The 24,770-nt window shown below is 44.8% G+C and overlaps 1 protein-coding gene across 2 annotated transcripts in view; it reads right to left on the bottom strand.

Annotated features, from left to right (window-relative positions):
- Window positions 1-140: 140 nt before the first annotated feature.
- LOC141046646 (uncharacterized) overlaps window positions 141-24,770 on the bottom strand; it is a 116,097-nt gene continuing 91,467 nt past the window's right edge. The window contains exons 4-9 of one of the 2 annotated variants that reach the window (XM_073541195.1): window positions 11,791-11,952; window positions 10,144-10,234; window positions 7,820-7,926; window positions 5,861-5,925; window positions 5,344-5,482; window positions 141-5,256 (exon numbers count right to left, since the gene is read on the bottom strand). In XM_073541195.1, coding sequence (XP_073397296.1) covers window positions 4,101-5,256; window positions 5,344-5,482; window positions 5,861-5,925; window positions 7,820-7,926; window positions 10,144-10,234; window positions 11,791-11,952 — 1,720 coding nt within the window. In that variant the 3' untranslated portion in view covers window positions 141-4,100. Of the gene's footprint in view, window positions 5,257-5,343; window positions 5,483-5,860; window positions 5,926-7,819; window positions 7,927-10,143; window positions 10,235-11,790; window positions 14,981-24,770 lie in introns of those variants that run through there. The other variant, XM_073541194.1, reaches the window with a different exon arrangement.

The following is a 24,770-nucleotide window of genomic DNA, read 5'->3' as shown; positions in this document are numbered from 1 at the left end:
TACTCTCAAGATCACATCTCACCACCTGTGCACTCGACCCGATCCCATCCCACTTCATCCCAAACCTCACCACAGTCTTCATCCCAACCCTAACCCATCTCTTCAACCTGTCACTAACAACTGGTGTTTTCCCCTCAAGCTTTAAACATGCCTCCATCACACCTATCCTCAAAAAGCCCTCTCTTGACCCATCCTCTGTATCTAGCTATCGCCCTATATCACTTCTCCCATACGCCTCCAAGCTACTGGAACAACACGTCTACCTTGAACTGTCCTCCCATCTCTCTTCTTGCTCCCTCTTCGACCGCTTACAATCTGGCTTCCGGTCACACCACTCCACTGAAACTGCCCTTACTAAGGTCACCAATGACCTCTTAACTGCCAAGAGCAAGCGACACTACTCTGTCCTCCTCCTCCTGGACCTGTCGGCTGCCTTTGACACAGTGGACCATTCCCTATTATTACAGACCCTCTCATCCCTCGGCATCACAGACTTGGCCCTCTCCTGGATCTCATCATACCTAACAGACCGGACATTCAGCGTCTCCCACTCACACACCACCTCCTCACCTCGCCCCATATCTGTCGGAGTCCCACAAGGTTCAGTCCTTGGGCCCCTGCTGTTCTCTATTTACACCTTTGGCCTGGGACAGCTCATAGAATCTCATGGCTTTCAGTATCATCTTTATGCTGATGACACACAGATCTACATCTCTGGACCAGATATCACCTCCCTACTAACCAGAATCCCTCAATGTCTGTCCACTATCTCATCCTTCTTCTCCACTAGATATCTGAAACTCAACATGGACAAAACAGAATTCATCATCTTTCCCCCATCTCACGTGACCCCCCCTACGAACCTATCAATTACAGTAAATGACTGCCCACTCTCCCCAGTCCCACACGCTCGCTGCCTCGGAGTAATCCTTGACGCTGATCTCTCCTTCAAACCACATATCCAAACCCTTTCCACTTCCTGCCGACTTCAACTCAAAAATATTTCACGCATCCGTTCATTCCTCACCCAAGAATCTGCAAAAACCCTAGTCCATGCCCTCATCATCTCTCGCCTTGACTACTGCAACCTCATGCTCTGTGGCCTCCCCTCAAACACTCTCGCACCCCTCCAATCTATTCTAAACTCTGCTGCCCGACTAATCCACCTGTCCCCCCGCTATTCCCCAGCTTCTCCCCTCTGTCAATCCCTTCACTGGCTCCCAATTGCCCAGAGACTCCATTACAAAACCCTAACCATGACATACAAAGCAGTCCACAACCTGTCTCCTCCATACATCTGTGACCTCGTCTCCCGGTACTTTCCTGCACGCAACCTCCGATCCTCACAAGATCTCCTTCTTTACTCCCCTCTTATCTCCTCTTCCCACAATCGCATACAAGATTTCTCTCGCGCATCACCCCTACTCTGGAACTCTCTACCACAACATATCAGACTCTCACCTACCATCGAAACCTTCAAAAAGAGCCTGAAGACCCACCTCTTCCGACAAGCCTATAACCTGCAGTAACCACCGATCGACCAAACCGCTGCACGACCAGCTCTACCCTCGCCTACTGTATTATCACCCATCCCTTGAAGATTGTGAGCCCTCGCGGGCAGGGTCCTCTCTCCTCCTGTACCAGTTATGACTTGTATTGTTTAAGATTATTGTACTTGTTTTTATGTATACCCCTCCTCACATGTAAAGCGCCATGGAATAAATGGCGCTATAACAATAAATAATAATAATAATAATAATATACACACCGATCTAGAAACACTGCCAAGAGGAGAAAATGGACATTATTGTGGATCCTGACATCTACATTATGGAAATTCTGCAATAAAACCACATTTTTTCCAAAACCGAAAATGACGTACTGCAGAGAATAAAACAAAGCACCGCAGGTTGTGGTGGATGAATTATAGTTTCTCATCATTTGCTGTTACTGTGAATTGGGCCAAGCATTCAGACCGGAAATTCTGCAGCATTTCCAATACGTCTGGACAAGTTATTAAAGGGGTCGTTCACTACTTGGACAACCTGTTCTTAATGATACTGGGCCTCATTGACAATAAAAGCTACACTCTCCACCCGCACTGACACCGTTCCAGCGGTGTTGGCACCAGATCTGTCAGGACTCGAGTGAGTGATTCTAGCAATTAGCATCCTCTAATGGACAGCTTTGGTCACACTTCCCTCAGGACAAAACTCACACTGCAGTGCGCACACCTCCCCTGTATAACTGAGTGGCTGCAGTGGTCACGTGACATAATTTCACGTGAGTCCCGACAGAACAGCGTGGCCGTCGGCAGCTAACCCTGGGGATTAGTGTAGGCTTTTTTTTTCTACTGTCAATATGGCCCTGCTTCACTAATGACTGGGGTGTCCAAGTACTGAACCACCCCTTTAATGGCTTGTTCACACGTATTGGAAGTGCTGCAGATATTCCATCTGTACGCAGTTTATCCCCCAGGATTTGTGCCAGTTTTAAATATGTAGTAACAAACTTCCCTGATTATTACATTTCTTACATTTCTTTTTGTTTTCCCCCTTCTATTTGATGCTGAATTTAGTACATTAAGGCTGTGTGCACACATTGGGGATTTTGATTTGGATCAGCAGCATTTTTGGACGTGCAGAATTGCATAAAATCCATAGTGTAGTGCACAGCCGATGTTAGTCAATGGGAAATTAAGAATTGCTGTGCACATGCTGCGAAAAAATCCGCGCATATTTGCAGCAGGTTTTTTTTTTTTGCAGCCTGTCCATTCCTTTTGCGGATCCGCAGCAGCGCTTTTAGTCTGGCACATATTTATTTATTTATTTATATATATATATATATATATTATATATTCTCTCGCTCTCCAGAAGCACAAGGGAAAAAGTTCACAGACTGGATCCATTCCCAGTACCACCTTGCAAAAACGCATTACAATCTGCATAAAATCTGCAAGCATTTTGGCTTGCGTTTTCTGCCAAGAGATGCGGATTCTCTGCAGAATATTCCGCAGGCTAATCTGCAACGTGTGCACGTACCCATAAGTCCTATCTGTAGGGCGGCGCTGCTCACAGCACAGATCAGTTACACCGCTGTTCTGTGATTTTTGTGCCAACGATCTCTGAACAGTTTTATATTACATTTATGGTGCTGATTAAGAATATGACTTCGGTTTTGCCAGATTGGCTCTAGTTTCTGAGATATTTAATGGTTAATTGTAGTAGAATTCTGCTTTCAAAAAATGGCTTTTATAGCATTGTAAGCCTACAAATTTAAATACAAAATAACCATGTGAGACATGTCATTACCTAAGACACTGTTAGTCTAAAGACCAAAAGCTATTGCATTTATCACACACAAGTCACATTGGGGGAATGCGTTATTTTCATGGATGAATTATCTCAAAAACTAAAACTAATTCAGCAAAATTAATGGGATTTTTGAATTCCGTGCCCTCCAAAATGCCCTAAATCCATTTAAAAAAAAATAATAATCTTGATACCTGAAGAAAAAATAGATGTTGTTTTTTTGGGGGTAGACCTGTTTTTTAACCACTTTACAGTTCTGATTGGAAGGGAAACAGACTTTTCACAAAGGAGTTTTTCCCCCTGTTTTATTCATTTATTCTGTGCACTATTGTGTGCTGTCACCAGGAGGAGGTGGGCTGTACAATAGGGGCTTACAGCAGAGTCCTAACAAAAGAACAAATGGTGCACAGAATTTTTTTTTGCCCCCCCAAAAAATGAGAACAGAGCCAGGCAGAGAATAGTACAGTCAGTGGGAATGTGGGGCTCCAATAGAGCGAGAGAAGAGGTAGAAGGATAATACTGTATACAGTCTATATCCAGGCACATGTATCTGAGATGAGCCTGTAGACTTAGAAATGCCGGCAGAGCCACTGTACAGACCAAGAAAATACTGCTCATATGTAAGGACAGAAGAAGACGAATGTAGGTAAATGGGCTCCATGCACTGACCACCTGGCATTCCTAAAAACAGCCAGTGAGGAGAGCTGCAGTATAATGCATGGATTACAGACAGATTTGTATTGAGTTAGCAGATGGATATTGGACTACTTGTGGACCATACACCCCACCCTAGTCCTCATCATAGTTTTCCTCAGTTAGTAATATTTTAGGAATATCTGCTGGGATTTCCTGCTCCTCATATTTACCCTGGAAGGAAATGGAGAGATCTACAATTTTATCCAGAGGACACGCACCGATCTTTGGAATATCATATTCTGAGGAAACGCCTGGAACAATATTTTGATCATACAACGTGGAGGACTTCTTTAGCATGCTCTTACTAAAGGTAGGTCCTCGAGGTGTATATGGATTCAGGATCCTGAGATCGTTCTCTCTGGGGGCACCTCCTTTATTGGTGCCCAGTGGTGGTGGTGCACCAGGCCCAGTCCAGTCTATGCTGTTGTCAGGGGTGAACTCAAGCTTAAGTTTGGGGATGAAGACTGCATTCTCATCTGTGCTTCTCGTCAGCACCAAGACTCCTTGGCTTTGTCTTATAACATCATAGGTTCTTGACCAGAGATGTCCATTCAGTTCTTGGCTCACCATTTCTGAGGCATTTTGTTCATCTAGGGGTAGATTTCGTCCCAAGTTGGTTTTGCATCTATGACTATTGGCTAAATTGGACTCTGGTATGGAGTCATTTTGACCTTCTGGTGACACAGGTTGTAACTTGTGACCACTGGTACCAGTGTCTGTCATCTTGCTACCAATTGACTGATCATTCTCTTGACTGCTGGTGCTGGCGGTTGGTTCTGCTTCTGTGGACGGTTTGAGTAAACCAGAAACCACATTGTCGGGACAGCTCAGGTGGGTAGGTGGACCCTCATTGTGGCTTCCTTTCATTGCATGGTTCTCTTCCCAATGACATGAAGGTTGTTGCTCTTTGTAGTCTCCCTGTTGGACACCACCAGTCTGTGGGTCCGATACTAAAGTTCCCCTGTCTTCTGCCTGATCGATCTGCCCGGATGTTGCTTGGAGGTCAGTCAGGTGTGAGGAATTCTCATGGTCCTGTATGTTGGATTCTAAGCTGCCAGCATGGTCCGGAACTGTCTGGCCAGATGTCTTGCAGTCTCCAGGTTGGACATTTTGCCGTTGACCTTTGACACTGTCTCTGGATTTGTCATCCAGGAGCAGATGCTTCATTTGGTGCCACAATTGTTGGCTTCTGGTATCATTGTCATCTTCCTGTCGAATATTCACCCTTCCTGATGGGTTGTTAATCTCTCTAGAGGGGGAATATACATGAAAATAAATGTGACATATGCTCTGCAGTCTATATACCTACATACAGAATGGCGTCCTCTGTCCTCACCGTCTGCTGGCAATTCCGGTCCTCTTCCATGAAGTCGCGGTCAGTTTTACTGATGATCTTGGTAATGAACTCTTACAGCTCCGAGGCGGCTTCTTGTTAATTGTGGTCTGATGAAGAATTGGGTTCTGCTTTGTGCCTCCTGACCAACCAAAACAAGAATATAAGATATATAATATAAGATATAAGGCACCATTCAATGACTGGTTGACAAACCCTTTAATACAGTCTTGAGATCAGAATATTTTTTCTCCATTTACTTTTCCTGGTACTGCAGCTCATCATTCATGTGAATTCTGTAATACCAGATGTCAGCAGTGTGACGGCACGTGTAAGCCCAGGTAAAGCCATCTGGTAGGATGCAGCTCTCTGGCTTCCAGCCAGCAGCCACAGATTACTCACATGGGTGATGGCCTGGGTCCTAGGAGTCCATTTGCACCAACTCTACTACCCACATATCCTGCAGACCCTTCCCTTCCCTTCCCTTCCTACAGACCCTTCCCTTCCTTCTGAACTGCACCTGACATATGGAGACGAGATGCTGAAGTCAAACTCTTGACACTTTCAGGATCCAAAAGTTTCAACCTTGCAAGAAAAAAAATACATTAATACTGTATGGAAAGTTAATAAACAAAGTAGGTGAATGAGAAAGAGAGCAGGGGCTATGCATTTATATGATGCCTGGGGGACTAAGAGTGTGGGTACTGGAAGCGCTACTTCTCAGACTCTGCTACACAGGAGAAAGCACAGAAAAAGGAGGATTCACAAACATTTTCAGAAAAAACTGAAGGGATGGATGAGCAGGTGATTGCAGTTTCCCAGGGTATAGATGGAGAGGAGTTTGTCACTGGCACAACGCCTGGCGATATCTGAATGTACGATCTGAAGTTTTCTATCGGACGGCGCGCATCCCACAGTACCTAAGCTCAGTGACTTGTTATTTTTGAAAGTCGGGATTAAGTTACCCCAAAAAATTCAGCTCTGATACATCTGTGAATGGCCGGAGTGAGTTTCTATGACAATTAGGCCAGGTGCCCACGATTTGGCAGTAGAAGCGCTTTGGGCACAGTGTATGCTTGCTGCGTCCAAAGTGCTGCCTTCTAATGAACGCAGGTAAATCTGCTGCATGTGTTCACTGCAGATTCACCGCATCCAATACATTGTATTGATGTCATTTCGGTTGCAAGAGAAATTGCCATGTTGCGGTCCTGAATGATGTGCCGTATGTCAGTGCTCGCGTGTGATCAGCAGGCGCACATACACACATAGTGGGCATAGGATTTCCTGAAATCCCATTCACTATGCTGTAACATCAGGACGACGCGGGTTTGACGCTGCATAAATACTCCGCGTGAAAGCCGCAGCAATTGGTGAGCATGTACCCTTAGGGGGGAGTGGGCTTCCTGGTGTCTGCCAGCTTATATTCAGTAATAAGTAGGCTTCTTTGCTCTACAGATTCAGTCTTGTGTTATCCGTTCCTGGGAAAGTTGGGTGACAACCACTAGGGTCATCGTTACAATCCCGACTTTTACTAACTCCTAATGGTAAATCTGCTTAAATCTGGAGAGTCGTTGCTTATCTTTGGCTTAATACTACTTTCTTTTTTCTTTTTTTTGCCCTCAACTTAAAAAAAAAAAAAAAATAATAATGAAGAGTTGGGTGTATTAACCCAAAGATCACTACCTTAAAAGGGTATTCCCATCTCCAAGACCCTACCCCAGTAATGGGTGTAATAATAATAATAATAGCAAATACCTCCAATCAGAAATGTAGTATAGTTTTCTGATTGGCTGTGTCTCTCTGCTCATGTGCAGGTATTGCAGGACCTTATGTATCCATAGGTACGACCACTGATAGTGACAGGTTGCTAGTGGTCGTAACCATGGATACCTGCCGACAGCTTTTAAAAGAATATGGCCAACTTTCTGGTAATAAAGCTGAAATAAAGACTAAAGCAAGGATACCAGACAATAAACACCTGCAGAAAAATTGTAACTGATAAGAGTATTTAAGGCACTATGTCTGCACAGAATGACTGGTCAAACCAAGTACAGGCGCTTAGTGCTTCATGGCGGGGCCAGTCATTTACATACACCTCACCTGTCACCACCCTTCTCTTGGTCTATGATGCCAGAGCTGTCAATCAAAGAAGGGGGAGGAGGGTGGAGACAGATGAAAACAAGCAGGTAAGAAGGTGTATTCAAATGATTGGCCCTGCTGGACTTTGTCTGCACAGAATTACTGTTGACCAGAATACCTTCCTTAAAGGGCTCGGCTTGATCTTGAAGGAGGCATTAACTTGTCTCCTCATCTGGCTGTGCATGTGACAAGGCCGGTGATAGGACTGGAGCAGCACAGAGTATTTTAGGATGTGTATGTTACGGGATTAGGGTTCCAGGCTGATAATGGACAGGGCAGACTGTCCCAGACATTCACACATCCTGCTGGTGCCCTTTCCATATACGAGTGTGATACTTACCCCGTTCTCTTCAGTCTCGCAGGTATGAGCGCATACGGGGGTTTCTGGAATGAAGGAACGCTGTGTCTCTCTCTGGGTACCCTGACACTTGCATTGCTTGTTCCTCTCTATGGAGAACAAAGAAAACTCATAATATACATCCAAATACGAATATATCCAATGCTGCTTATAGGTTGTGTGCAGAGTACCTGATGCTTACATTCAGCAGTGTCAATGGGCTCAGTGTTTATGAGCTGTGACCAGCAAAAGCTTGCTATTTCCTGCCACCACTAGGGGGAAGCACACTGCATACATGGTTATACCTCTCCAACACACATGCAACAAGCCCCCCCCCCCCCCAGTGCTGGCTGTGGGGGGCTGCTTTCTTCCCCAAATATTCGTTTCAAGCACAACTGGGATAAACACTGAAAGGTGTGGACTTCACAGTGTCATATTCGTACTGGTACTAGCAAAGAGTTATGTAGCAGACTGTGGGGTTACTAGAAGAATTCACTCACCCATTCCATCCCCTAAAAGAAAAGTCAGTTTATCAGCAAGAGCTCCTATGTTGCCCAGACTGGTGATACACATTGGCCAACAGCTATTCCCCCTTACTATGTATGTGCTTGTGTTCTCTGTAGGGAGAGCAGAGACATCTCTGGTGATGGGTTATTTCCCCAAAGAACTACAGGTCATCTTCCCCAACATCTGCCACTGAGGAGAGTCACAAGGCCCCTGCCAAATTAAATCACTCATCTACGAGGAAAACGGACCAAGAGGAAAATCGCACAGCACTCAAATTATGCGAGAGCTGTCCAATTTTTACACACCGCTGTCCTTTGAAAAGCCAGCAATTCATCTGCCTCGTACAGCAAAATCACTGTGTGACCCAACAAAATAGAATAGATATAAAAATGTCAGTCACATGTACAGTAAGCTACACAAGCAGTGTACTAATTATATATGTATTTTTTTACATACTAAATTGTTTTCTGAAAAAAAATGGCGTAGGATTCCCTGATATTTTATTAACCATCTGAGGGAAAGCGGATAGCTAGGGGAAGATGTTTATAACCTGGGAAGTGGGTAATACCCATGGAGGTTCCCAGGCTATTAATATTCGCGCACAGTTGTATACTTGGCCTTTACTGGCTATTAAAATGGGGGACCCCAAAAAATATGACGTATGGTCTCCCTGTATTTAATAACTAGGACTCCACCACATTTTTTAATGTAGCCCTTTTTCGTTTGTTTTATGCTCCCCTTCTTCCCAGAGCCATAACTTTTTTTTATTTTTCAGTCAACATTTATTTATTTTTAATTTTTTTATATCTTTAAAATCTTTTTTTTTTACTTTTGGTATGCTTCAATAGTCTCCATGGGAGACTAGAAGCTGCCATAACCCGATTGCGGGTGGCACTCATAGCAATCCCCCAGTGACAACCATAGAGGTCTCCGGGAGACCTCTGGTTGTCATGCCGACCCATCGGTGACCCGCGATGAAGTGACTGGGTCACCGATGGGCGAGATTTCTGGTGTGCTTGCTGGAAGCGCGCGTTAAATGCTGCTGTCAGAGTGACAGCGGCATTTAACAGGTTAACAGACGTGGGTGGATCGAGATTCCACATGTGGTTGTTCCAGGCACATGTCGGCTGATCAAAACAGCTGACATGTGCCGGTAAAGATGTGGGCTCACCGCCGAAGCCCACATCAAAGGGAGGGAGTCTGACATCGGCGTACTATTACGCCCCATGTCGGAAAGGGGTTAAAGAAAATAATTTGGTAATTGCAAAAATGCATGTACAGTAAATGACATAAGCACTGTACTAATTATATATGTGACTAACATCTTTATTTGTATTCTGTCAGACTTTTCTGGACCAAAATAAGGCTGTTTTTCTTCACGGTGATGGGTACGAGCCCTAAGGGCGCAGTCAGACGATCATATATAATTTGGACCGAGGTTGGACTGTAGTGCTCGGACTGGCCGACATACGTGACAGCTTCTTATATTTCTATGCAGCGGGCACGCTCGGGTTGGGAGAGCTGTGGGCAGTCCGTGCACTGCGTTGTCAGCTCGGTCTGATTTACACAGCTGTCTGACTGCCCTGACAAGCAGAGCTGCAGCCACTGCACCTCAAGGAGCAGGGGACTTCTTGCCCTGACTGAGAATAACCTGCAGCTCGTCTTATCTCAGCCCATGACACTTGGCACACTCGGTGCCCTTTCTTGATTGTGTAATAGCTTTGTGCCCATTTATTCCAGTCATTATCTTTCCAACGCCCGATCATTGAGCTGGGGGATGGGGGGATATAAGATTGAGCTGTGTTCCTCGTCCCGCTAACCTTTGGGTTCAGAGCGGACGCTCCTCCTGCCGGTGTTCGTCTGGTAACTGCGGGTGCACTGGTGCAGGGAGACTTTGGGGTCTTTGCCTTGCTGAGGGGTGAAATGTAAATCATATTATTAATGCATCAATGATCCTGTAGTGAAGAAACATTATATAAGGAAAGTGAGAGTTTACAGGTATACAGCACCTTCTGCTGAGCCATGTCCACCTTTACCCTGGACGATTATTGTTCCTAAGAAAGCTTGGTTCACGGTGATCGAGCTTTGTATACAGGCCTCCGATTGTCGGCTGAATGAGCAAAGTGCTCGTTTGTGGGGTGAAGTGAACTTTTGGATTGCACAAACGATCATTGTTCTTGGCAGCATATTGTCCTGTGTATTCAGGATCTGCGCTGCTGGGAACAATGGCTATCCATTACTGATCATTGAGTGCACATCTCGCTGTGTAAAAGACTGACAAGTAGTAACCCAGTAGCTGTTTGGTGGACGATCAGTCCCACCGGTTGGTGTGAATGGCCGATTGTGCTCCAATCTCCCGTCGCTCCTCTCTTTACCACAATATGCCACATAACTGCAGCTGCCAATCACAGGGCATGCTTAACAGTAGTTTTCGGGAGGTTACAACCAGAGCCCCCTAGCATCAATACAGGGGAGCCAAGGATTTTGGACACCCTGCACACATTAATTTGCATTAGGTCGATTTAATCAGATTAATCTCTCAGTGCATTCCAATCTTTGCTCCTGCCCCTTCTTTCTTTGGGTAGAGGGGTTAACTCTTACCTCCCAATCTGCAAATAGTGCAGATTTTTTTTTCCTCTGCTGGATTATGTGTTCTAAACCTAAACCAGGGTTCCCCAACTCCAGTCCTCAAGGCCCACTAACAGATCATGTTTTCAGGAGTATTGCTCAGGTAATAATTGCTTCACCTGTGTAATACAAAGAAAATCCTGAAAACATGATCTGTTAGTGGGCCTTGAGGACTGGAGTTGGGGAACCCTGTTCTAAGCATAAGGTGAGGTAAGGGTTACCCCACTCATGGGTGTTCGCTTGGTGGCTTCTCACTTCGTGAGCGCCAATAAATGTGAATCCTAACTCCTGATCTGTCTTCCACCTTCCCCCACTAAGTCCGAGCAGTGAAGAGGTTAACAGGAATAAGTAATACATAAAGGGAACATTCTGCTCTAGCCAAGGCTTACATTGAACCTTAACCCCAACCCCTATGATGCTGCAGTTAAGGGCTCATACTCTCACAAGTCTCTCGCATGAAAACCTGGCACTGCCGCCGGCACTGGGACCGGAGCGTGCGGCTAGATGTATTTCTATGCCGCCGCACGCTCCGGTCCGAGTGCCGGCGGCAGTGCCAGGTTTTCATGCGAAGAACCTCGCATGAGAATCGAGCAAGTCTCTCGCAAGTGAGTATGAGCCCTTATGCTGACCACGGCACCTAAGTGGTACAGCCCACACTCAAATATATATATGTATAGAAAATAATAACAATTAGTATCTGTAATGACCCCGACTCTAAAATAAGTGTCCGTCTCACACAGTGAGTGCTTTGAAATAAAAGCGTGATTCTGAGCAGCGTGGAGCGTGACCACAGCGCTGTCCGGAAACTTCTGCAGCCATATTGACCATTACAGGATTACCGTGCTCCGGATATAGGTGCAGATGTGCTGTGGGGTTGGGTCTGGTGGGCAGGTTGTATCCGGATGCTCTTCATATATGGAGAGCTCCTCAGTGAAGGAATCTTTACTTTACCCACCGCCGTCATCGCCTGGAACGTCCAATAAAGATGTCGTTTACGAGAGCTGAATGGGAAGAAGGAATCCTCAATCTCCAATGGTTCTAATGACCAGGTAAATAACCTGATAGTGGTAGTAATACTCCACCCGGCCATCAGACACATCGGTGACACACACACTGTAGGTATGAAACGGATACATGGAAACCTAGATGGAAATTGTATACACAACACATACTCACGTTTGTGAACCCATAAGAATTTTCCAGATTTCGGCATAAATTTGAACTAAAACTACATCAACTTCTCATACAAGTCCTAAAGGAGATAACCATATAGACACGCACATAGAGAAATCCATAAGCAGATGTATGGTACACTGTATATAAGATATACACACACACTACACAGACACACACACTACACAGACACACACATGCATATGTACATACACAGCCCTACAGCAGGTAGCCACATGCTTACACAAAGACAGACGTACATACAAAGCACATATATATCATACATACAGTGCTTTAAAAATTATTCATACCCTTTGAACATTTGCACAATTTTTCACATATCTAGAGTTGAGCGAAACGGGTCGGTCAAATTCAAAAGTCGCCGACTTTCGCTAAAGTCGAGTTTCACCTATTGAAACCCGACCATAGCGTGAGGTCGGCCATGAGGTCGCCGACTCGAGCGCCAAAGTCACGTTTCCCATAATGCTTCCAGCGCCTTTTCTCAGCCAATGATCAATGACGCACACTGTGGGCAACGCAATGACATGGGGAGCGGCTACCACCATCTTAGAGAAGGGCATTGCAGTGATTGGCTGGCTTTGTGTGGCGTCACAGTGGCTATAAAAGCCCTGAACGCCGACCGCCATCTTGCTTCTGCCGATCTTAGCATAGGGAGAGGTTGCTGCTGCTCGTTCTCAATAGGGAGAGTGTTTAGGCAGGAAAACAAAACAACTGTGCTGCTGCTGATAGCGATTTTCACTGTACAACACAACAGTACAGTACAGTGTGCAGTGACAGGGGAGGATATTTTTGTGTGCAGCAGCTCTGGTGGTTATAAGGCTGCCTTATAAGGCTCCCTAATAACTGCATTGCTGTTTGCACACTGCTGTGCAGAGTGCTTTTTTCAATGCAAAAATCATTTTATTCCTTTTGTCTGCACAGTTACCGAGCGTTCATTTTTTCACACTTTTGTGTGCAGCAGCGCTGGTGCTTATTAGGCTGCCTTATAAGGCTACCTGATGGCTGCACTGCTGTGTGCACACTGCTGTGCAGACTGCTTTTTTTCAAAGCAAAAATACTTGTATTCCTTTTGTCTGCACAGTTAGCGAGCGTTCATTTTTTAACACATAGTATAGAGGTGTACGCTCCTCACACACTACTGTGTACAGGCTGGTTTCACTGACAAATACATGCTATCTGTGTGTGACTCCATAAAAAGACTGAGATTTTCATTTTTCCATACATACACCGTATAGAGCTGTCCGCTTAGCAAACAGTATTGTATATCTGCTGTTTGTATTGCGGTCAAATCTATACAGAGACAGCATGTGTGTGTGATACTCCGTAAATACATATACGGAAATTTCAATTTTTCCATACACCGTATAGAGCTGTCCGCTTGTCAAACAGTATGCTATATCTGCTGTTTGATTACGGTCAAATCTATACAGAGACAGCGTGTGTGTGTGAGACTGTTAAAAAATAGATGGAGATTTAAAATTTTTCCATACATACACCGTATCGAGCTGTCCGCTTGTCAAACAGTATCCTATATCTGCTGATTACGGTCAAATCAGAGACTGTGTGTGTGTGTGTGTGTGTGTGTGTAAAAAAATAGATGGAGATTTAAAATTTTCCATACATACACCGGATAGAGCTGTATGCTCTTCACACACTACCGTGTACAGGCTGGTATCACGGACAAATACATGCTATCTGTGTGTGACTCTGTAAAAAGATAGACAGATATTTTCATTTTTCCATACATACACCGTATAGAGCTGTCTGCTTATCAAACAGTATCGTAAATCTGCTGTTTGATTACGGCCAAATCTATACAGAGACAGTGTGTGTGTGTGTGTGACTCCGTTAAAATAGACGGAGAATGAAAATTTTCCATACATACACCGTATTGAGCTGTCCGCTTGTCAAACAGTATCCCATATCTGCTCTTTGATTACGGTCAAATCTATACAGACATAGCATCTGTGTGTGACTATGGAAAAAAATAGACATAGATTTTAATTTTTCCACACCTACACCGTATAGAGTTGTACACTCTTCACACACTACCGTGTACCGGCTGGTATCACGGACAAATACATGCTATCTGTGTTTGACTCCCTAAAAAAATAGACGGAGATTTAAAATTTTCCATACATACACCTTATACAGCTGTCCGCTTCTCAAACAGTATCGTATATCTGCTGTTTGGATTACGGTCCAATCTATACAGAGACAGCGCGTGTGTATGAGTTCGTAAATACATGGACATTTCCATTTTTGCATACATCGTATAGAGCTGTCCGCTTCTCAAACAGTATCGTATATCTGCGGTTCGCTTTATGGTCACATCTATACAGAGTCATCGTGTGTGTGACTCCGTAAATACATATACGGACATTTCCATACACCATATTGAGCTGTCCGCTTCTCAAACAGTATTGTATATCTGCTGTTCACTTTACGGTCACACCTATACAGCGTCATCGTGTGTGTGTGTGTGTGACTCCGTAAATACATATACGGACATTTCCATTTCTCCATACACCATATTGAGCTGTCCGCTTCTCAAACAGTATCGTATATCTGCTGTTCGCATTACGGTCACATCTATACAGACACAGCGTGTGTGTGTGTGTGTGAGACTCCAGAAATACATATACGGACATTTCCATTTTTCAATACACCGTATAGAGCTGTCCGCTTCTCAGACAGTACCGTATATCTGCTGGTTGTATGACGGTCAAATGCATACTGCCAGAGCGTCTGTGTGTGACTCCTGAAACAAATATACAGAGATTGACGGTTTCACCAAAAATGTATACAGCTGTACACTTCTGATACAATGCCGTATATCTGCTGGTTGGATTATGGTCAAATACATACGGGAAAACATCTGTGAGTAACTAAATATATACGGAGATTTAAATTTTTCCATACACCTTACACAGCTGTACGCTCCTCATACAGTACCATACTGTATCTCTGCTGGTATTTTTGGTACATTTTCCCAAACATGAGGAGGTATGGTGGAAGAGGCCGTGTACGTGGGCGCGCAGCTGGTACTGATGGTGGTGGTGCATCTGCTGGTTATGGCAAAAGCACAATAGCAGCTAAGGCAGGAGGTGTTGAGCCTGCGTCATCGTCTGGCACAAGAAGGCCTTTAAGGTTCCCTTTTCTGGGAGTAGGTAAACCGCTTTTAAAGCTGGAGCATCAGGAACAGGTTTTGGCTTACACTGCCGAAACAGCCTCCAACTCTATTGCCTCCTCTTCTGAAGTTACAAATACTGCAAGCACAGAGTCATCAGTGCTGGCTTCTGGTCAGGAACAACACCTTTCCTTGTGTCCTTCACCCACACCAATAGTGAAGGATGTCGCAGCACACACTTCAGATTACTCCATGGAGCTCTTTTCACATACCATGCTAGGGTTATCAAGTCAAATCCTGATGCACAGCCACTGCTAGATGATTCTGCTGGTACATTCACCCAGAGCAATACATTTGCCTCGCAGTCTAGTGAGCCTGAATCAGACCCTGATGAAACTCAGGTGCCCCTTCCCGGAAGGTGCAGATGAAATTGAAGAGGAAGTGATGGATGACTCAGTTGTTGACCCGGATTGGCATCCATTGGGGGAAGAGGGTGCCGCTGGCAATAGCTCAGATGAGGAGAAGGATCCGCAGCAGGCATAGACATCGCAGCAGTGGTTATCTGGCAGGCCCGTAGCTGTACCAAAACTAGTTAAAAAAACAAAGAGTTGCAGGACAGCTTGGCCAGACGGTCAAATTTGCACACTGTGCAAGCCCTGAAAATTTATACCATAGTAGGAAGAGTGCAGCGTGGCACTTTTTTGACCAAAATCCTATTGATGAGGCAAAGGTTATCTGTAAGAAGTGCGGAAGGACCTTCAGCCGAGGTAAAAATTTCAGAAATTTATTCCCCAGTTGCATGCTTAGACAACCACCATACACTTGCAAGCGTGGACGGACTAGAAAACCTCAGGTAGCACATGTGCACCTGCTCCAACTGAAGGTAGCCAGCCACGCTCCATTGCTTCCCCCACTGAAAGGCCACCGCTTAGCACACCACCAGCAAGAAATGTTGAGGTGTCGTCGCAAGGCCAAAGCAGTCAGGCAATCACAATGTTTTTGCAAAAAAAGACTGAATCTAGGCCATCACCGACACCACCATCACCAACCCCCTCTCAGTTCTTAATGTCCACCGCTAGTTCCCCCCTATGCAGCTCTCAAGTCCAGCTCACCCTGCCAGACACTCTGAGTAGGACAAGAAAGTACTCATCCTCTCATCCGCGTACACTGGCTTTGAACGGCTACATTGCCAAACTGATCTCATTAGAGATGATGCCCTTCCGTTTGGTTGAAAGCGAAGCTTTCCGAGAGCTCATGGCCTACGCTGTCCCACGCTATGACCTACCTAGTCGGCACTTCTTTTCTCGAAAAGCCATCCCATTCCCTAATGTACCCTCTATATTCTGACGTCTTGTCTGTTTTTTGTCTTTTTTAACGTCCCATGACATTTTGCTTGAGATTCACCAGTGCATGCTGGGATACTCGAATGACCCGTCATCAGGGGGCAGAAGCTGCAGTCACTACTGCAGCCTCTGCACCCTCTCTGAAATTAGGTGCCATCACTGCTTTTGGAGGCTCGGCTAGTCCTGCTCGCCTGATAATGCGTCGGTTGTAAATTCTGATGCATACTCAGTATGAGTTTTCTGTGCTACATTCTTTTGAATGCATAGTGACAGTGCGCTCCCTTGCTGGCTCTAAGGAAAAGAGATGACCCGGCAGGGACCAGTCCAGTCTCTGAAACAGATTATGCTTTATTTCATGGTGGCGAAAACAGCTGTGGCAGTAACCACAGCCTCTGCCCCCTAATGACGTCCCATGTGAGTACCCCAAAATGCACTGGGATTCTCAAACAAAAATGTAATTGGAGGTAAAAAAAAAAGTAGAGAGGCAAAGGAAGAAATTTATTATTTGAAATATATTAGAAAAGTGATTAGATTATTGAATTAAATTTTGTATGAAAGTCACCTTTTTCAGATCACCCTTTAATTCTGCATAATATTTCATCACTTAATAAAAGCATTTGCTTTATCTGATTAAGCTTACATGAACGTATAAAAAAATTGTTACTTTCATCCAGAAAAATACAATTTTCCATCAGTATTGTCAACCGTATAGCATCCATTTTTATACATCAGAAGTGAATAAAATTTACAAAATACAGTATCCATTGTTAGTAATGGAAGTGCAGCACGGTGGCTCAGTGGTTAGCACTGCAGCCTTGCAGCGCTGGGGTCCTGGGTTCAAATCCCATCAAGGACAATATCTACAAGGAGTTTGTACGTTCTCCCCGTGTTTGCATGGGTTTCCTTCGGGTACTCCGGTTTCCTCCCACAGTTTAGATTGTGAGCCCCATCGGGGACAATGATGATAATGTGATGTAAAGTGCTGAAGAATATGTTAGCTCTATATAAAATTAAATTACAGCCCTACAACTTTCACTCCACAGTGTGAAAGGCAATGCAGGTGCTGTGACCTACTCAGCACAGCAGACACAGGCTCCTGGGCTCCTGTCTGGCTGTGTCAGTGGGCCACACAGGAACAGTGAGGGGGCTGGATGTGGCCTGCGGGCCACAGTTTGCACAGGCCTGCTGTAATGCATTTGTGGGAGGATACACAGGCAGGCAGATTAAGGGAAGACATGGAATTGTCGGGTGTGCAGTAGTCAAAGCTGAAAGACCTCTGTAAAGTCCTTCAGTGTTTTGAGGAATGCACACGGCTGGTAAGCGCTGACGATGCCAGCATGAGTATCCCACTTATGCTCATGCAAACTTTGAAGCACATTAAGGATCATGCGTCTGCAGCAGAGGAGGAGGAAGGAGGGAGGGAAGCCTTGATGACAGTCAGTAATTGTGAGCGAGGGCAACTGACCTGGAGGAGGAGGATGCTTCTCAGGGGGCAAGAGATAATGTGGCGTGCCAAGGTCAGGTCCAGGGTTTGTGCGTGACTGGAGGGATGTGGATTTCCAAGAAAGTGCTCCTCCACCCACCACTGGAACATAGGCCCACATGTGTGATTATGCCTTGCGGATCCTAAAAAGGGACCCCCGCATTGCCAAGATGATGAAGGATGACGACTACTGGTTGGCCAGCATCCTGGATCCACGCTATAAAGGCAAATTACAGAACATGCCACAGGAGAACCTAGAGATAATATTGGCTAACAAACAAGCAACTCTGGTAAACCGTTTGTTAGAGGCATTCCCAGCACACAGCAGCGGTGCTGGTTCTCCCATGAACCGTAGAGGTCAAAATGGAAGAGGTATTCATGGTGCACACAGCCGAAGTGACGTTGGAGACGGGTTTCATGACCATGTTGTGGACTGATTTTTCAAGTACCGCTCACACGACTGCTAATACAGAATCGATTGCAAGTGACAGGAGACAGCAGTTGTCAACTATGGTTGCAAACTACTTCTCCTCCCATATCGATGTTCTCCCTCACAGGTCATACCCCTTAGACTATTGGGCCTGTAAACTGGACACCTGGCCTGAATTGGCACAATATGCCTTACAGGAGCTCGCTTGCCCAGCTGCAAGTGTGCTATCGGAAAGAGTCTTCAGTGCTGCTGGATCAATCCTCACAGAAAAAAGGACCCGTCTGTCGACCCAAAATGTTGATGATCTAACCTTCATTAAAATGAACCATGCATGGGTTTCAAGGGATTTTGTCCCATCTTCCCCTGATGACACATAGGTGCCAATAAAAATGTGTCGCTTTTGTCCTCCTCTTCCTCGTACTCCGCTTCCTCCATTTGCAGCGGCTGAATGTACAGCCTATACATCAACATATGCCATTTTTCAACCACCCTAACTGGGCTGCCCCCCCCCCATGGCCGGGGTCACCACCTGATGCACCCGGCCAAGTGCCGTTGCCCTGAACAGGTGGGTGGGCCCACTCTTGGGCGAGAGCACTGGCACAGAGCCCCTCGTAGTACAATAAAGTGTCTCTGATGGTGAGAGTGCCCACTTGCCGTAAGACACACCGGCGTACTATGAGGGGCCCTGTGCCAGTACCGCTGCCCACGAATGTGCCCCCCCTGCTTGCTCAGGGGCCAAGCACTTGCAAGACTTATCTCTCCCTGCTCCCCCGCTGTGTAGTCTGGTCAGTTAAATCCTTCACAGGGACGGGCACTACACCTTTGCTGAATTGATCGATGATGGTTAAAACGTATTTATGGCCAGTCCTGCTGGGCTCTACCTTCAGATGATCAATGGCTACCATTTGTAATGGACATCGAATCACAATCGGAAGCAGGGGTGCTTTATGATCACCTTTCACAGTTTTCCTAGTCACAGACGTGTGACATTCCTGCCACCATTTTTCAATGTCTCCTCTCATGGCAATCCAATAGAATCGCCTACAGCCTGTGGCTTCTGTCTTTTGCACTCCAAAGTGAACAGACAGATCATGATAGGCAGTGAGGACCATGTGTACATCTCTCGCTGTCATCACAATTTGATGGAGACGAGTAACGGTGATGGGATCCACGCTACTGCGATACAGCAACCCTTTATTCACAAAGAACCATTTTCGCAGTCTCCACAGACAAATTCATTGAGGGTCAGCATCGCCTCTGCGAATTCTCCAGGGAGGTTTTCCCGTAATTAGTAATTTCCAAAATTTCTGCAATCACTCGACTTTCCTTTTGGACTTGAATCCTTCTAGTTTCCTGTAGCGGAGAGTCTGGACTGGCTTACTGACAATGAAATATATACGAATATTTAAAAGTACCACAACACTGTATACTGTTGTACGCTTCGAATACATTTCCCTTGTTCTAATTTTTATATTCTGGTGTAATCCGTACTGAGCCTGTGAGAGTTTGTGTCAGACTCTGCAAAACTATAAGGAGATTTAAAATGACACCAACACTGTATGCAGCTGTACGCTTCTAATATATTACCCTTTTTGGACTTTTTATATTCTTGTGTAATCCATACTGAGCCTGGGAGTGTATTTTTCTGACTCCGGAAATACAGACGGATATTTCCAATTACCCTTGGACTGGATACACCTTGTATCTGCTGATACAGTACCTTTTTTCAACTTGTTTGAGTACAGTTAAATCCATTCTGACTGAGAAGGTGTGGTTGACTCATGAAATCCGGTGGTTGGAAAAAATAATGGAAACACATGGAAACATCAACAAAACTTAGGTTAATATGGCGTAGGTCCACATTTTGCGGCGATTACAGCCTCGATCATCCGAGGTATTGATTCATACAAGGTGTGAATTGTTTCCAAAGGAATTGTAGCCCATTCTTCAGTTAAAACACCCTCCAGTTCTTTGAGCGACAATGGTGGCGGAAATCGACGTCTAACTTGAATCTAGAAAATCTGCCATAAATGATCAATAATGTGGAGGTCTGGGGATTGTGGGGGCCAGATGAGATGCTCAACTTTATTACAGTGTTACTCGTGACATGCTTTAACGATTCTAGCTGTATGAATTGGTGCATTATCATCCTGAAAGATGGCGTTCCCCATCGGGAACAGTGCTTGATCCACAGGATGCACTTGGTCGCCCAAAATGCCTAAATAATCGCGGCTGTTACTTCTTCAATTAAGGGATATCATTGGCCCGGCGGATCTCCACGAAATATCACCCCAGATCATCACAGAACCTCCGCCATGTTTTATGGTTGGGAGAAGGCAGTCTGGATGGAATGCTTTTTTCGGCTGTCTCCAAACGTACACTCGGCGGGAGGTCGGAAATAGGGTAAACGATGATTCGTCTGAGAATATAAAATGTTTTCACAGCTCAAGAGACCTTTTCTGTAGGTTTCTACACCACTCTAAACGCTTGGAAACATTTGTCATTGGAAGAAGCGTTTTTACAATTGCAGCAATTCTGTGGAATCCAGATTTTTGCAGCTCGCGACAAACTTTTTTAGTGGAAACTGGGTTCTGTAGGTGTTCATTGAGCTCTGCATCGTTTTTCCGAGCCGTGGTCTTGCGATCCTCTCTCCAAATTTGCTTTACAGTCCAACAGTTACTCTCTCAGTCAACTTTGACTTTCGGCCGGACCTGTGCTTTGCTACGGATGTTTTTCCTTCTCTTTCAAACGTAGTCATTACTTTGGAGACAGTACCTCTTGACACGCCAAGCATTCGGGCTCTTTCTGTTACTCTAGCGCCTGCCATACCAGCACCAACAATTTGGCCTCTTTGAAAATCAGAGAGGTCTGCCATTGGTATAAGTTTTTCCTCAATATTCTTAGAATTATGCAAAACAAACAGTTAATTTACATACACATATCACATGACAGAAATAATCAACTACAAAACATTACCATATGTCACGGTTTGCATGTTTATAACATGTTTGAAGATTATGATGACAACACGTTAGGTGTTTGGTTGCATTATTTTGTCCAACCCCTGTATATACGGAGTGTGTATAAAATCCCTCACCGCCGACCGCCATTTTTATTCTGCCAATCTTTACAGTAGGGAGAGGTTGCTGATGCTGTTTATGATTTGGGAGACACTTAGGCCTGTAAACAGAAGTTCTTATGTGCTTGCGCTGAACACAATTGTTGTGTTCTGTTAGTGTGCAGTGACAGGGGAGGATTTCTGGTGTGCAGCAGCGCTAGTCATTAGGCTGCCTGCTAGTGACAGGGACCACTTTCTTGTGTGCAGCAACGCTGATTATTAGCCTGCCTTATTGCAGTATTGCTGTGTGTACACTGCTGTGCAGGCTGCTTTTTACACAGCAATAATACTTTTAGTCTGTTTTCCTGCAGTGAATGAACGTTCATTATTTCACACACCATATAGAGCTGTACGCTCCTCACACACTACCGTGTACCGAATGGTATCACGGAGAAATACATGCTGAGTATCTGTATGAGACTACGGAAATATATAGGGAGATTAACATTTTCTATTACACTATATACACCTGGTATTTGATGATACAGTACCTTTGTTCTAAATTTTGGCTTACGGTATAATACATACTGGGTGAGCGTGTGTGGTTTACTCATTCAATATATACGGGGAAAAACATTTTACCCTATACTCTATACACCTCCTATCTTGTGATACAGTACCTTTGTTTGACATTTTGCATTACAGTCAAATCCATACTGGGTTAATGTCTGAGGGTGACTAGGGAATTATATACGGAGATTTAAATTGTACCCTACAATACATATACTTGCTATCTTGTTATCCAGTACCTTTTTTAAACATTTTGTATTATGGTTAAATCCAGACTGAGTGAGCGTCTGAGGGTGACTGCGGAAATATATACAGAGATTTACATTTAGCCCAACACTATATCCAGCAGTACGCTTTTGATGCAGTACCCTTTTTTGCTATTTACATTCTGTTGTAATCCATACTCAGCCTGTGATTGTCTGTCTATTACTCCGTAAACATATTTGGAGATTTACGATTAACACAACACTTTATACAGCTGTAAGCTTGTGATACATTACCCATTTACTGCTGTTTATATTCCAGTCTAATGCATACAGAGCCAGTGAGAGTCTCTTTCTGACTATGGAAATATATATGGAGATTTACAATGACCCCTACACTGTATACAGCTTTACGCTTCTGATCCATTACCCTTTTATTGCTTTTAACATTGTGGTGTAATCCATAATGAGCCTGAGAGCGTCTGTGTCTGCCTCCTGAAATATATACATAGATTTAGAATGTTAAAACTATACCATATATATACCTGGTATCTGTTGTTACTGTACCCTTTCTCAACTTTCTATATTCTTGTCGAATCCATACTGGGCCTGAGAGCGTCTGTGTCTGCCTTCTGAAATTTATACGGAGATTTAGACTGTTTAAACTCTACTATATATACCTGGGATATGTTTATATTGAGCCCTTTTTTCAACTTTGTATATTATTGCCTAATCCATACTGAGCCTGAGAGCGTCTGTGTCTGGCATGTGAAATACATACGGAAATTTTTTCTATTTTCACTATACTATATATACCTGCTATCTGTTGATACAGTACCCTTTGTGCCACAAAGTCCTTCTCCACCCACCACTCTAAGTGTCTCATTAACAACATGAACATTGGCCCACATATGTGATTATTTCTTGCTGATGTTTTTATATTATGTGGTTATCCATACTGAGCCTGTGAGAGTCTGTGTGTTACTCCTGAAATATATATGTAGATTTAAAAATTACCCCAACACTGCATACAGCTGTAAGCTTGTGATACATTACCCATTTACTGCTGTTTATATTCTGATCTAATGCATACAGAGCCAGTGAGAGTCTGTTTATGACTATGGAAATATATACGGAGATTTATAATGACCCCTACACTGTATAAGCTGTATGCTTCAGATCCATTACCCTTTTACTGGTTTTTACATTGTGGTGTAATCCTCAATGAGCCTGAGAGCGTCTGTGTCTGCCTCCTGAAATATATACGTACATTTAGAATGTTTAAACTAGACTATATATACCTGGTATCTGGTGTTACTGTTCCCTTTTTCAACTTTTTATAGTATTGTCCAATTCATACTGAGCCTGTGAGCATCTGTGTCTGACTCATGAAATATATACGGAGATTTACAATGACCCCTACACTGTATAAAGCTATACGCTTCTGATACAGTAGCATATATCTGCTGGTATTTTGGGTCCATTTTCACGAAAATTAGGAAGTATGGTTTAAGAGGCCACACATGTGGGTGGCTAGCTGGTACTGATGGTGGTGGTGGTGCATCTGCTGGTAGTGCCCAAAGTACAATACCAGCTAAGGCAGGAGGTGTTGAGACCGCGGCATGGTCTGGCTCCGGAAGGCCTGGAAGGCGCCCTTTTCTAGGAGTACTTAAACCGCTTTTAAAGCCGGAGCATCATGAACTGGTTTTGGCTTACATTGCCGAAACAGCCTCCAGCTCTATCGCCTCATCTTCTGAAGTTTCAAAAAATGCAACCACTGAGTCGTCAGTGCAGGCTTCTGGTCAGGAACAACCCCTTTCCTTGTGTCCTTCACCCCCACCAAAAGTGAAGGATGCGGCAGCCCACACTTGAGATTACTCCATGGAGCTCTTTTCACATACCATGCCTGGGTTATCAAGTCAAATCCTGAATTCCCCAGTCCAACATGAATCAGAGATGGAGTGAACTGATGCACAGCCACTACTAGATGATTCTGCTGGTACATTCACCCACAGCACTACATTCCCCTCGCACTCTACAGAGCCAGAATCTGACTCTGCTGAAACTCAGGTGCCCCTTCCCGCATACTATACCACCTTACACAGTGACACAGGAAGGAAGGTGCAGATGAAAGCTCCGGTTCCCTGAGCAGGTGAGGGGGCATACTCGTGGGCGACGGCACTGGCACAGGGCCACCTATAGTACGCAAAAGTGTCTTTGCCGGTGGGAACTCGCCGTCAGACACACCGGCGTGCTATGAGGGGCCCTGTGCCAGTGTCGTCATGGCTTGCTCATGGCCACAGCACTTGCAATACTTACCTCTCCCTGCTCCACCGCCGTGACGTCTTCCGCGTTTCCTGACAGTGACATTCAGGTCAGAGAGCACGATGACATCACGTCTGTATGCC

The sequence above is a fragment of the Dendrobates tinctorius genome, unplaced genomic scaffold (genome assembly GCF_039654945.1).
Source record: "Dendrobates tinctorius isolate UK_male_01 unplaced genomic scaffold, ASM3965494v1 ptg000120l, whole genome shotgun sequence".
Taxonomy (NCBI): Eukaryota; Metazoa; Chordata; class Amphibia; order Anura; family Dendrobatidae; genus Dendrobates; species Dendrobates tinctorius.
This window is presented reverse-complemented; position numbering and strand designations above follow the sequence as displayed.